Source organism: Hemitrygon akajei, chromosome 6, assembly GCF_048418815.1.
Source record: "Hemitrygon akajei chromosome 6, sHemAka1.3, whole genome shotgun sequence".
Classification (NCBI taxonomy): Eukaryota; Metazoa; Chordata; class Chondrichthyes; order Myliobatiformes; family Dasyatidae; genus Hemitrygon; species Hemitrygon akajei.
Genome location: NC_133129.1, coordinates 944,426 through 958,998, shown reverse-complemented (window position 1 = coordinate 958,998; position 14,573 = coordinate 944,426). Strand labels below are relative to the sequence as shown.

The following is a 14,573-nucleotide window of genomic DNA, read 5'->3' as shown; positions in this document are numbered from 1 at the left end:
AACCATGATAGAATGGTGGAGTAGACTCGATGGGCTGAATGGCCTAATTCTGCTCCTGTGTTTTACGGTCTTATGTTTTCTTTTAACATTTTACCTTTACACTTAACCTATGACCTCTAGTTCTAGTCTCATAGAAACATAGAAATCTACAGCACATTACAGGCCCTTCAGCCCACAGTGTTGTGCCGACCATGTAACCTACTCTAGAAACTGCCTAGAATTTCCCTACAGCATACCCTCTATTTTTCTAAGCTCCATGTACCTATCTAAGAGTCTCTTAAAAGACCCTACTGTATCCACCTCTAACACCTTCGCTGGCAGTGCATTCCACACACCCACCGCTTTCTGTCTGTGAAAACTTACCCCTGACATTTCCTCTGTACCTACTTCCAAGCACCTTAGGACTGTGCCCCCTCGGTGGGTTTTCTCACCCAACCTCAGTGGAAAAAGCCTGCTTGCATTTATCTTATTACTACCCCTCATAATTTCCCATCCCTCTATGAAATCTCCCTTCATTCCCCTACACTCCAGGGAATGAAGCCTCAACCTCTTTAATCTTTCCCTATAACTCAGGTCACCAAGTTCTGGCAGAATCCTTGTAAACTTTCTCTGCACTCTGCACTTTCAATCTTATTCATATCTTTTCTGTAGTTTGGTGACCAAATCTGCACACAATACTCCAAACTGGGCCTCACCAATGCCTTATACAGCTTCAACATAACACTGCAACTCCTGACTTTGATTTGCTGTCGATTCAGACGAATCCCTCTCCTTACAGAGCAGCCAGATTCCTGCACTTATGCCACTATTTTGATTAGAGATGAGAAGGCAAGCAAACCACAAGCTGAAGATCAAGGTACAGTCTCCGCTTACCTTTCACCATTTCTTGGATCACTTTGAGGTCATCCTGCTGACTAACAGAAAGTTCTTCTTCAATTCCAGGTGGGCAGAAGCAGGAAGCTGGACCTCCAGGTGAGGCTTTCTCTCAAGGTATTCTTGAAAATGATCTCCTTCAACTGCTCCATTCACCCGTCCTTTCCATTCACAGGGTGTGTGTCTGGCTGCCGCTGGATCCTGCAGTCCACCTCACTGTGACTGGAGGGAAGGATTGGAGAAGCAGTGAAGAGTGGGAGAGGAGAGGGGAGGGAGAACGAAAGAGAGGGAGAGGGGAAAGGGGAGAGAAGGTGAGGGAGGGGAAAGGCGATAAAAGAGAGTGAGGACAAGGGGAGAAGGAGAGACAGAAGGGGTGACGGAAAGACAGATGGGGAGTGGGAGAGGGAGAGGGACAAAGAGGGGAAGGGAGATGAAGGGTGAGAGTGGGGTGAATGGAGGGAGAGACGGAGAGGGATAGGTGGGAAGGGGGATAGTTAAGGGAGGGGGAGACAGAGTGAAGAACGGAGGGACAGGGTGAGGGGGAAGGGGGAAATTGAGGGAGGAGGAATGAGGAGGAGGTGTGGGAGATGGAGAAAAGGGGAAGGGGAGGTGGAAGAAGGGGAGGGAAGCATACTTTGTATGCTCTTGTTGCACAGGTGAGGACACTAGCTGGGAGACAGTGGTGTACGAGACAGGACTAGGGAATGGTGAGCTGACTGCACAGGCCCTTTGAGTTTCCTGTTCATCAGAGAGGCCTGGCCAGTCTCCGACTCAGATTCATGTATTTATCACCCATACATCGAAACAGACAGTGAGATGTGTCATTTGCGTAAAGAACCAACACAACACAAGGATGTGCCGGGGGCAGCCCACAAGTGTCACCACACATTCTGGCACTAACATCGCACACCCACAATGTTCAGCAGAACAACACAAACAACAAGAGAACAACAACCATGAAAGAAACAAGCACTGCAAACAAGCCCTTTCCTCCCTCTCACCCCACCCCCCCACACCGTCAGGCTTCCAACCCTGGGATAGACCACCTCCGGGCCTTCAGCTGCCAGTGGGCTCACAGACATCAGGTCTTGGATTTCTAGATATGCCAACCCTGGGCCTTAACTTCTGGGCAGGCCAACTTCAGTCTTCAACCTTCAGTCTTCAATCTTCAGTCATCAATCTTCCAGTATTCACAGAGACCACAAGATATAGGAGTAGAATCAGGCCATTTGGCCCATTGTTTATGCTCCCCCACTTCAGCACAGCTGATCAAACTTTTTTCTTGGCCTCAATCTCCTGCCTTCCACCACCCTCCCCCCATATTCCTTCATGCCTGACCAATCAAAAATCTATCAACCTCTGCCTTGAGGGACCCTGAGCTCCAGGCTCCTAACTTGGGAATCGCAGCAACCTCCAAACCAGAGGTTGAGTGGGGAGGGGAGTGGTGGGTCACTGGCCCTCATGACTCCAATCCAGTGAGACACCAACCTGGGGGACAGAGGGTGGTGGATAGAGAAACTCCTGGCCCAACAGTCGGACATTTTCCTGTGCACAGGAATGCAAGAGGCTACAGAGAGAGTAAATTTATTATGAAAGTACATCTGTGACCACGTATAACCCTGAGGTTCATTTTCTTCAGGCATTCACAGTAAATCCAAAGAAACACGATAGAATCAATGAGAGATTGCACCCAGCAGGATGGACAAACAACCGAAGAGCAAAAGACAATATAATGCAAATAAAAAGGAAAACTAATAAAATAATAAGCAATAAATATCAAGAACATGAGATGAAGAGTTCCTGAAAGTGAGTCCATAGTTTGAAGGAATAGTTCAGCCTGTTCCATCACGGGTACAGCTGTCCTCACCAGAGGCAGTGCCTCAGGAATTCCCTTTGGGCCGTAATGTATGTTCCAACCATGAGCCCATTTGCCCGCCCGAGGTCCGAATCCTTTTATTCCTGGGAGGAATCGGAGGTGGGGGATGCCGGAAATCCAGGCCAACACACACAAAAAGCTGGAGCAACTGAAACACTCTGGGCCACACCCCGGTGAATCAGAAACACAGGAGATTCTGCAGATGCTGGAGATCCAGAGCATCACGCACAAAAAGCTGGAGCAACTCAACAGGTCAGGCAGCATCTCTGGAAATGAATACACAGTCGATGTTTCGGGCTGAGACCCTTCATCAAGACTGGCTAGGAAGGGGGATGAAGCCAGAACAAGAAGGGTGGGGAGGGGAGAAGTACAAGCTGGCAGGTGATAGGTGAAGGGCAAGGTGGGTAGGTAGGGGAGAGGGTTGAAGGCAGAAACTAAAACACCACTTTCATACCTGCCTGCACCAGCACCGCAAGCAATGTGTTCCAAGCACCCACCATTCTGTAAAAAAAACCTTGCTTCATATATCTCTTTTAAACCTTTCCCTCTCATCTTCAATCTTTCTCCTCGAGTATTTGACATTTTCAGAGAGAAAGACTGCCTATCTCCCATGTCTATATCGCTCATAATTTTCTGTAAGACATAGAAGCAGAATTAGGCCACTCAGCCCATCAAGTCTGCTCCACCTGCCAGCCATGTCTGATTTGGCTTTTACTTTCCTGAACCCTATTCTTCTGCCTTCTCCCCGTAACCATTAACCACTTTAGTGATCACGGACTTACCAATCTCTGCATTAAACATACCCAGCTTCATGGTCTCCGCAGCCGTCTGTGGCAATGAATTCCACAGATTCACCATCCTGTGGCTAAAGGAATTCCTCCTCATCTCTGATCTAAGGAGACATCTCTGGCCCTCTGGTCCGAGACTCTCCACTATAGGAAACATTAAACGCTCCTCATCTGTTAACTTGGAGGAAAGTGTGAGATATCATAAGGGGTGTTATCGCTGTTCACCACACTCTCACTGGGAGCACCTCACTTTCAAACACTCTGCAACTCATGTTCCCAATATCATTTCTTTTTTATTTGCACTGTTTGTCTCCTTTTGGATATTGGATGTTTGATAGTCTCTATGTTGAATTTTTAATAAATTCCATAGTATTTATTTTTTCTCTGTAAATGCACGCAGAAAAGTAAGAACCTGGGATATGAGTTCAGGAAGTGTGTGGTGACAAAAACATTCTTTGATAATAAATTCACCTGGACTTGGACCTTGTCACAGTGACCCTCATCCTGATGGCGTAATTGACCTGCGTCCCTGGATGCTCCTGGGTCTGGTGTCGGGGTAAGCTCCCCTCACTGTCTGAACTAATGTCTGAGTTTTGTGTTTCAGAGGTGATCTATGCGGAGGTGGTGAAGAAACAGTAATCGGCAAGGAGGACTGAACCCAGGAGGAGGAGGCTGCACCATTTCCATCCTCGGTCCAGGAGAGACTGCACTCACTCCTGACATGTCTATGCTTCTGAAATACAGTTGTAACATGCTGTAGGGTTTCACTGATAATGTAATGGTTTCTCTGTAGCAGCAATGTTTGGGTTATGACTAGAGATAATGGTTTGGAATGCTGTTGTTCTTTCTTGTGACTCTGGAAGAGAGATTTTTGGTTTTTTTTTTTGCCTGGAAGAGATGAGGAGAGAAGACGCGAATGGAGAGAGTTGGTAGACCGCCGGACGGGGTGGACTTGGAGCGAGTGTCCGAAGGACATCGATGATCGGAGGAGGTCGATGGTGGACAATTGGTTTATCAGTGAGCTCCAACATTGCACAATAGACTGTTTCATAAGATTGGGCCCTTTCCCTTTTTTGTTTTCTTTACTAACCATATAGTCAAAGTAAGAATGATAAAGCTTGACCATTTAATCGCATATTGTGCACTGTTTGTTATTTCAGGGTACTGATTTGTAACAGGGGACACATCACGCAGCATCCTCCCAAACGAGATTTCTTAAGTTTGGCGGGACCGGAGGCTATCACCCCCTATATTTAGCCACCAGCTGAAGCGAGAGTTACAATTGTGGGTGCTCATCCGGGATAGATTCCGTTGGATGCCGTGTGATTACCCTGAGCGATGAACCAGTGGGGCAAATATTTGTACTCCTGATGAATTGTTCATTCACCTGTTAAGTGCTGTTGAAGTTGCAATGGTGGGCGAAGATTTGATAAAATGGCTGGCGCAGCTCTTGTTTTAATGCAGACCAGCGGTGAGGTGGTGAAGCTGGGGGTGGGGCGGAGATTTCTCTCCTTTCTGACAGGGTTCTCTCCTTTCTGAGGAGTGAGGGGAAAGAGTGGTCGGATTTGGAATGTCTAATTAGTGCGTGTCCCCCGGTGAAGAGTGAGAATTCTGAGGTAGTATCCGCCCTTACTTCTCTGATGAATAAATGGAAAAATTGGATTCAAAGTCCCAACTATGGTGGGCTCCACCTATTCTCTGGAATAACACCCACCCCTAAGGGGGGGGGAGGAGGAGTATGAGACTTGGGCAGAGCGGACCTCTCAGTTGCTAGATGAGTGGCAGTGCTCTGATGACGTAAAGCGACAGAGATAGGTTGAAAGTTTGACTGGGTGGGCGGCTGACATTGTGAGTGCTGTCAGGTTGAAATATCCCGTAGCGACAGCTGTCAATTTTCTGCAAGCACTGGACAATGCTTTTGGCCCAACTAGAAGCCCAGTGGAGCTCATGGTGGGGTTTCAGAACATGCGTCAGGAGAAGGGGGAGAAGCTTTCTGCTTTTATTTTTCGGCTAGAGAGGCAGCTAAATTGCTTGCAGTGCAGAGGGGTCATTCAGGCGGCTGAGGTGGATCAGTTAAGAATGGACCAGATAGCCAGGGGCGCCCAATCCCATGACCGTATTGTGTGGGGTCTCCGACTCCCCATCTTTTGTTGAGCTGATCAGAGAGGTACTGGAAGAGGAGAACGCAGTGGAGACGTGGGAGGACTCTGTCAGCAGGGTACAGTCCTCAGTAGTAGTCCCCTGTGGTGAAGTGACCACAAATAGCCTACTCCGGAGAGCGGTAGAGGAGTTTGTGGCAGAGTTGAGAATGGAGATACGTCGGCTGCTAACAGCGGGTGTGACCCCCTCCAAATGATGGAGCTGATGGTGGGGTGGATTCCCCAAGGGGATGAACAATGCGGAGGGCTGCTGGCAGCAGGTGTCAAGCCAGAAGGAGAGGGAGCCCTCGGGTACCTCAGCAGGGAGAGTCGTTGGGAAAACTTAGAGGAGACCCAGTGAGGGAACGGCCTGGTGTCTCTGGGGGAACACGTTCCCAGCAATGTACCAAGGAACCCCCGAAAGCGAAAGGCCCAATTCCTGAGGGGTGACTGGGTCCATGCTCCAGTGTGTCGATTCGAATAGAGGGTATTTATGCTAAAGCGATACTCGACACTGGGTCGCAGGTCACGTTGTTGTACCGTTCGTTTTACAACCGGTATCTGAAGCATTTACCCTTGACCCCATTCAGGGCACTGGAGGTGTGGGGTATCAGTGCTGGTGATTATCCATATGACAGTTATCTGTCAGTGAAACGGGAGTTCTCGGAGGCTGATGTGGGAGTGTCTGAGGTCCTTGATTCTATGGTGCTAGTTTGTCTGGACCCTGTTGAGATGGGCTGCGTTTCAATTCGGGTGGGGACCAACACCCCTCTTGTGAGGAGGATGATGGGGGCCTGCAAGGAGAAGGCGGGCGAGAGCTTTCTGGGGACATTGTCTGTGCACCCGGGGTTTCCAGCTGCTTTCGAGGAAGTGCGTGACTGCATTAGGCCAGACACTGAATTTAAACGACGCACTCACTGTGTGGCTCACCCAGTCCAAGCCAATGGTAGTACGGCCCAGGGAAATAGCGAGAGTGATGGGGACACCCAGATTTCCCGGAGTGCCTGAGGGAACCCCTTAGGGAATCCACCCCCACCATCAGATCCATCATATGGGGGGGGGGGGGGGTCACACCCGCTGATAACAGCCAACGTATCTCCATTCTCAACTCCGCCGCAATCTCCTCTACCGCTCTCCGGGGTATCCGTGGTCACTTCACCGCGGGGGACCACTACCGAGGACTGTACCCTGCTGACGAGTCCTCCCGCGTCCCCACCGCATTCTCTTCTTCCCGTACCTCTCTGAACAGCTCAACAAAAGATGGAGGGGGCGTGCCTTACGAGTGCCTGAGTGTTCCCTCTTAGTGGTGTCACGTACCCCGTGATGGGTTAAAGAACCAGCAGAAATGGAAAACTCTTCGGAGTCTGGGATTGCTATCGACTAATAGTGTTTATTAGTAACTACGCAATACGGTAATATAAATGCAGATATATCAAACAGGTTAGCATTGATTATAGGTATATATAAGTGTGGAAATAGGAAAAAACCCAGGCTTTTCAAACCTGGGGTGACTGGATACAGTCTTACATTGATGAAGAAAGTTCAGTTCAGTTCATGGTATTTAGATGAGTAGAGTTGGAGAGAGAGAGAGAGGTGTGTTGGTCTCAGGTGAGCTGGTGCCGTCGATCTTCCCGTTGTCCTCCAAAATCCTTTCCAAGTCACCGACTGTGACCACAACAAAGGGGACCGTTGTAATTTTAATCCCTAAGTATATAAAAAAAAGTCATTAACTAATTTAAAAGGTAAATTTCCATAAATTGAAACCTGTCTATTTAAGGGGAACAATTCACTCTTATTAAGATTCAATTTATACCCGGAAAAATTACTAAACTGAGCCAACAATGATATAACTGCAGGAATGGATTTCTCAGGATCAGAAAAATATAATAACAAGTCATCTGCGTATAATGATAATAAAATCATAAGGAGTTATTCAAGGTTAATTTTTTACCCTTAATTGATCAGATTAACTGTTTGTTCACTAAATGGTCACCATTGTCTTTATCTCTGATAGGTCGGATTAATGCTATTAAGATGATTATTTTACCCAAGTTCTTATATATATTTCAAGCGGTACCAATTTTTATTCCAAAATCTTTTTTTGACAATGTTGATTCAAAAATTTCCTCATATATATGGCAGAACAAAAATCCTAGATTAGGTAAAAGATATTTACAGAAGGCAAGGAAGGAAGGTGGATTGGCATTGTTTAATTTTAGAGTTTATTATTGGGCAATTAATATTCGATATTTGAAATATTGGTTAAGGGATTGGGATTTATCTCCTAGTCCTCATTGAGTAAATCTGGAAACTAAATCTGTACAAGGATTTTCATTGGGTTCTATTTTAGGGACTTCTCTTCCCTTTGCTCTTTCTAAATTGCATAAATGAATTGACAATCCGATAGTCAAACACACTTTATGTATATGGTTTCAATTTCGGAAATTTTTTGGGTTGAATCAATTTGTTTTAACTATTCCTATTGTATCCAATTTCTTTTTTCATCCTTCTATTATGGACCAAGCTTATTCAGCTTGGAAGACTAAAGGAATACTACGATTTTCTGATCTATTTTTGGATAATTGTTTTATGTCTTTTGAACAATTATCTAATAAATATAATTTGCCCAGATCTCATTTTTTTTAGATATTTACAGATTAGGAATTTCTTAAACACTGTACTTCCTACCTTTCCAAATCTTGATTCTTCAGGTATTTTGGAGAAATTGTTAAAACTAAATCCTTTTCAGAAAGGTGTAATATCAAATGTTTACAATATAATTATGAAAACACGTTCAGATGCCTTTTATAAGATTAAAAATGATTGGGAAAGAGAACTTAACTTTATTATCCCTATTGAGAATTGGGATAAAATTCTTCAATTAGTTAATTTATCCTCTATATGTGCTAAACGTTCATTGATACAGTTTAAAGTTGTGCACAGGGCTCAAATGTCCAAGGATAAATTGGCTCGTTTTTATTCCCATATAAATCCTATATGTGACAGATGTCATTCTGAGATAGCTTCTTTAACTCATATGTTTTGGTCATGTCCGCTTTTGAAAAAATATTGGAAAGACATTTTCAATATTATTTCTACGGTATTGAACATTGATTTACAACCACATCCTATTACTGCAGTCTTTGGTTTACCAATGATGGGGTCAATCCATTTATCTTCTTCTGTTTGTTGGATGATTGCATTTCTTACATTAATGGCTAGAAGATCTATTTTGTTGAATTGGAAAGAAATTAATCCCCCTACCATATTTCATTGGTTTTCTCAAACTATGTTATGTCTAAATTTGGAGAAAATTAGAAGTGTCGTATATGACCCTTCTATTAAATTTGAAAAGATTTGGAGGCCATTTATTCAATATTTTCACATGATGTAATTTGACCCTGTTCCAATCCTATTTGTTTTTCCGGTTTTGATTTAAATATATATATATATGTTGAGAGGATCGGAGTTGGGGACACTGATGATTTTGTAATTTTTTTTATAGATACTATAAACAGCCCATTTAAAAAAAAAATTCTTCTTCCTTTTTTTCTCTCAATAGTTAGTTTAGTTTTTCTTAGGGTATTAATATTTTTTTTCTTTTTCTCTTTAATGTTTTTTTTCCAACATGAATTACTTAGTTTTTTTTTGTCTCGTTTATATGATATTTGTATCATTCATGATTTGAGAAGACAACTATAATGTACTTATTGCTTATGTATCCTTTTATGTTCATTTTAATTTTGTAAGTTTGTAATCCCATTATCTATGTACTAATCTTATCATCCTGATATTAATAAAAAGATTGAAAAAGAAAGAAACAAAGGGAACCGTTATTTTGTCGTGGAATTATCAATCCAGGTGAGGGTTGGACACACGAATAACTCTCCACCAGTCACACCTTTTCACACTGCGAGAGCCACTGATCGATTTCCCCGAATCGATCCTCCAAAAACCCACCTTCCTGTGGGCACAATAAGCTCATCCAGTCTCCAAAACCGTGTGTGTTCGAGTCCAGCAGCTGACCTGGTATTTACTTCAGCATGCTGAACAGCAGCTGTCCATCAAACTGCTCCGTCCTCCTCTCTCTGTCAGAACTTACAAGCAGACACTGTCCTTGTGGAAATGTAAACTTGCTGCCGAGAAACCATAACATCACCTTCCAAGCATTCTTCGTGTCTCTCTCTCTCTCTCTCTCTCTCTCACAAGGTCTCTGTGTTAGACACCCTCTCTCTCTTTCTTTTTAAGAGCACAGTTCATAGGGTCAATTCAGGACCCCGTCACAGTGGACGCTCTGGAAGACCACGAGGGGGAGTTGGGATTTCCTGCTGGGGTACTGGTGATGCCCGAATTACAGAAGCCTTCAGTTGTACAGGCTAGCAGGAGGACAGTTATTGTCAGGAATACTACGAAGAGGGAGGTCACCTTCAGACGGGGAATGCCCCTGGCGCATTTATACCAGGTAATGGTAATGTCTAACACCCCCTTGAGGCACAGTGGGGAGAAATTATTAGAAAAGGGAGAAAAGTTGACTGCTGAGTCACTCAACTTCGGGGACTCCCCGGTGCCGCCGGGTTGGAAAAGGAGGCTGGTAGAGAAGATGTTGAAGCTGGAAGGTGTCTTTTCCATTGGCGAGTTTGATGTGGGTTGTTCCAAGAGCACGTGTCACACTATCTGGGTGACCAAGGACACCCCATTCTGAGAGAGGTCGTGGCGACCGGCCCCAGCAGAGGTGGAGGACATTCGGCAGCTTTTGTGTAAGTTGAAGGAAGCTGGGATCATCACCGAGTCCCGAAGCCCCTATGCATCCCCAATAGTACTGGCCTGGAAGAAGAACAGGAGGATACGTTTGTGTGTGGACTATAGGACTCTGAACCATCCCTGACCAGTTTACTGTCCGGAGGGTCGAAGACGCACTGGCCTACCTGAGTGGTGCAAAATGGTTCAGTGTGCTGGACTTGAGGAGTGGATATGACCAGATCCCCATGAGTTTCGTCGACAAAGAGAAGACAGCATTTATGTGTCCCCTGAGATTTCTCCAGTTCGAAAGGATGCCCCAGGGCATTTCGGGAGCTCCTGCAAAATTCCAGCGGGTCATGTAGAAGACAGTGGGGGATATGAACTTGCTTGAGGTGTTGGTATATCTGGATGACCTCATGGTATTTGGATCCAGCTTGGAAGAACATGAAAAGAGGCTGCTGAAGGTACTGGGCTGCCTGAAAGCTGAAGGGTTAAAACTTTCCCTGGACGAGCGCCAGTTCTGCCAAACGTCTGTTAGTTATGATGGGCACATAGTCTCGTGGGATGGGGTAGTTATGGACCCGGCTAAGATTGAGGCAGTTACCACTTGGCCAAGACCCCAGACTGTGAGCACTCTGTGCTTATTCCTCGGGTTCTGTGATTACTGTCGGAATTTTGTGAAAGGCTACGCGAAAGTGAGTCACCCTTTGAATCAGCTTCTGTGTGGTTATGGTCCCCTGGGGAAGAAAGGGAGGGGGAGAAAAGGACAGGAGGGTGGAGAGTATCTTAGCCCGTTGGAACCCTTTGGACCGAGGTGGACCAAAGGACTGTGATTTTTTTAATTCGCAGCAAGAGGCGGAGAGGGAAGAGGTAAAAGAGGCTCGGAGAGAAGCGTTTTTCTTAACCGATCACGGCAAAGAGGCTAGACTGCGCAGGCGCATGACGTAGCGCGCTAAAGGTTTAAAAAGAAAGACTGCCATATACAGTGGCCATCGTTGGAGTGGATTGAGGCAGAGTGGGTCGGCTTTGGCTCAATCAGGCTTCGACAAGAACAGGCAGAGGTGAGGTTTGAATGGGGAAAAACTGCGCAAGCGCGTGAAAGTCGGCCCGTGAGGCAGCAGGAGAATTTAAATAGCGAGCAGAGGCTGAGTACGAGCTTCACTCCAGGTGAGGTAAGGCCAGGTAAACTCCTTTAATTAATTTAATTAGATTAGGAGTAGGTAATGGAGGCAGCAGTTAGGGCAGTTGAGCGCTCCGTTTGCAGTATGTGGGAAGTCAGGTCGAGCACAGCTGTCCCTGATGACTACACTTGCAAAAGGTGCATCCAGCTGCAGCTCCTGACAAACCATGTTAGGGAACTGGAGCTGGAGCTGGATGAACTTCGGATCATTCGGGAGGCAGAGGCAGAAATAGACAGGAGTTTCAGGGAGATAGTCACCTCTAGGAGTCAGGAGACAGGTAGTTGGGTGACTGTCAGGAGAGGGAAGGGGAATAGACAGGAAGAGCAGAGCACCCCTTGGCCGTTCCCACATACCGTTTTGGATACTGTTGGTGGGGACGACCTACCAGGGACAAGTTGCAGTGGTTGCGTCTCTGGCACCGAGACTGGACCCTCAGCTCAGAAGGGAAAGAGGGAAAAGAGGAGAGCAGTAGTGATAGGGGATTCAATAGTTATGAGGACAGATAGGATGTTCTGTGGAAGAGATCGAGAATCCTGAATGGTCTGTTGCCTCCCTGGTGCCAGGGTCCGCGATATCTCGGATTTAGTTCTCCATATTCTCAAGAGGGATGGTGAGCAGCCAGATGTCGTGGTCCATGTAGGGTCCAATTACGTGGGTAGGAAGAGTGAGGAGATCCTGAAAGATGAGTTTAGGGAGCTAGGCACCAAGTTAAAGGACAGGACCTCCAGGATAGCAATCTCAGGATTGCTACCAGTGCCACGTGCAGGTTGGTTTAGAAATAGTAAGATAGTGCAGATCAACACGTGGCTGAAGACATGGTGCAGGAGAGAGGGCTTCAGATTTATAGATAATTGGGCAGTTTTCCAGGGAAGGTGGAACCTGTTCCGGTGGGATGGTTTACATCTGAACTGGAGGGGGACAAATATTCTTGCAGGTAGGTTTGATAGAGAGGCTCCAGTGGATTTAAACTAGATATGAGGGGCAAGGGGAACCAGAGTGTAGGAACAGATGTATGGGAGAAGGAAGAAAAAGAAGACAGTAAAGTTCATTGTACTGTTAGAGATAAACAGAGAGGAAGAGGTGGAGAATTTCTTAAATGCATTTATTTTAATGCTAGGAGGATTGTAAGAAAGGTGGATCAGCTTAGAGCATGGATTGATACCTGGAAATATGATGTTGTAGCTATTACTGAAACATGGTTGCAGGAGGGGTGTGATTGGCAACTAAATATTCCTGGATTTCGTTGCTTCAGGTGTGATAGAATTGGAGGGACAAGAGGGGGAGGTGCTGTGTTGCTTGTCAGAGAAAATATTACAGTGGTGCTCTGGCAGGATAGATTAGAGGACTCGTCTAGGAAGACTATTTGGGTAGAATTGAGGAATGGGAAAGGTGTAGTAACACTTATAGGGCTGTATTATAGACCACCTAATGGGGAGCAAGAATTGGAGGAGCAAATTTATAAGAAGATAGTAGATATTTGTAGTAAGCACAGGGTTGTGATTGTGGGAGATTTTAATTTTCCACACATAGACTGGGAAGCCCATACTGTAAAACGGATGGATGGTTTGGAGTTTATAAAATGTGTGCAGGATAGTTTTTTTGCAGCAATACATAGAGGTACCAACTAGAGAAGGGGAAGTATTGGATCTACTGTTAGGGAATGAAATAGGTCAGGTGATGGAGGTATGTGTTGGGGAGCACTTCGGGTCCAGTGATCACAATGCCATTAGTTTCAATATAATTATGGAGAAGGATAGGACTGGACCCAGGGTTGAGATTTTTGATTGGAGAAAGGCTAACTTTGAGGCGATGCAAAAGGATTTAGAAGGAGTGGATTGGGACAATTTGTTTTATGGGAAGGTGTAATAGAGAAATGGAGGACATTTAAAGGTGAAATTTTGAGGGTACAGAATCTTTATGGTCCTGTTATGTTGAAAGGAAAGGATGAAAGTTTGAGAGAGCCATGGTTTTCAAGGGATATTGGAAACTTGGTTAGGAAAAAAAGAGATATCTACAATAAATATAGGCAGCATGGAGTAAATGAAGTGCTCGAGGGATATAAAGAATGTAAGAAGAATCTTAAGACAGAAATTAGAAAAGCTAAAAGAAGATACAAGGTTGCTTTGGCAAGTAAGGTGAAAATAAATCCAAAGAGTTTCTACAGTTATATTAATAGCAAAAGGATAGTGAGGGATAAAATTGGTCCCTTAGAGAATCAGAGTGGACAGCTATGTGTGGAGCCGAAAGAGATGGGGGAGATTTTGAACAATTTCTTTTCTTCGGTATTCACTAAGGAGAAGGATATTGAATTATGTAAGGTAAGTGAAACAAGTAGGGAAGTTATGGAAACTATGATGATTAAAGAGGAGGAAGTACTGGTGCTTTTAAGGAATATAAAAGTGGATAAATCTCCAGATCCTGACAGGATATTCCCTAGGACCTTGAGGGAGGTTAGTGTAGAAACAGCAGGGGCTCTGACAGAAATATGTCAAATGTCATTAGAAACTGGGATGGTGCCAGAGGATTGGCGTATTGCTCATGTGGTTCCATTGTTTAAAAAAGGTTCTAAGAGTAAACCTAGCAATTATCGGCCTGTCAGTTTGACGTCAGTGGTGGGTAAATTAATGGAAAGTATTGTTACAAACCCCGTAACTGGGTGACTTACCAGCAAAGATAGAGACGTCCGTTGAAGTCTGATGATACTATTTTTAACAGTATTTATTAGTAAAAATACACAAAAATAATATCAATGCAAATATACAGATAATATCCGTCATCAATACTAAACCTAAAAGTGCTGGTATAATAATAATCAATAAGAAATAAGCTCTATCGTTGTCTAGGGGATAATGTATTGTCCGATGGAAATATAAAGTTCACTGCAGTTCACACAAGCTGCCGTCTTTTTGGTTGTCGCTGTGTTGCAATTGTTGGAGAGAGAGAGAGAGAGAGAGAGAGAGAGAGAGAGAGAGAGAGA

The 14,573-nt window shown here is 44.9% G+C and overlaps 1 protein-coding gene across 4 annotated transcripts in view; it reads left to right on the top strand.

Annotated features, from left to right (window-relative positions):
• The window catches only part of LOC140728805 (uncharacterized), a 158,977-nt gene extending 154,305 nt beyond the window's left edge, over nt 1-4,672 (top strand). For 3 of the 4 annotated variants that reach the window (XM_073047762.1, XM_073047761.1, XM_073047763.1), the window contains 3 exons: nt 779-856; nt 943-972; nt 4,142-4,672. In XM_073047762.1, coding sequence (XP_072903863.1) covers nt 779-856; nt 943-972; nt 4,142-4,176 — 143 coding nt within the window. In that variant the 3' untranslated portion in view covers nt 4,177-4,672. The remainder of the gene's footprint in view (nt 1-778; nt 857-942; nt 973-4,141) is intronic. The other variant, XM_073047764.1, reaches the window with a different exon arrangement.
• Nucleotides 4,673-14,573: the final 9,901 nt, after the last annotated feature.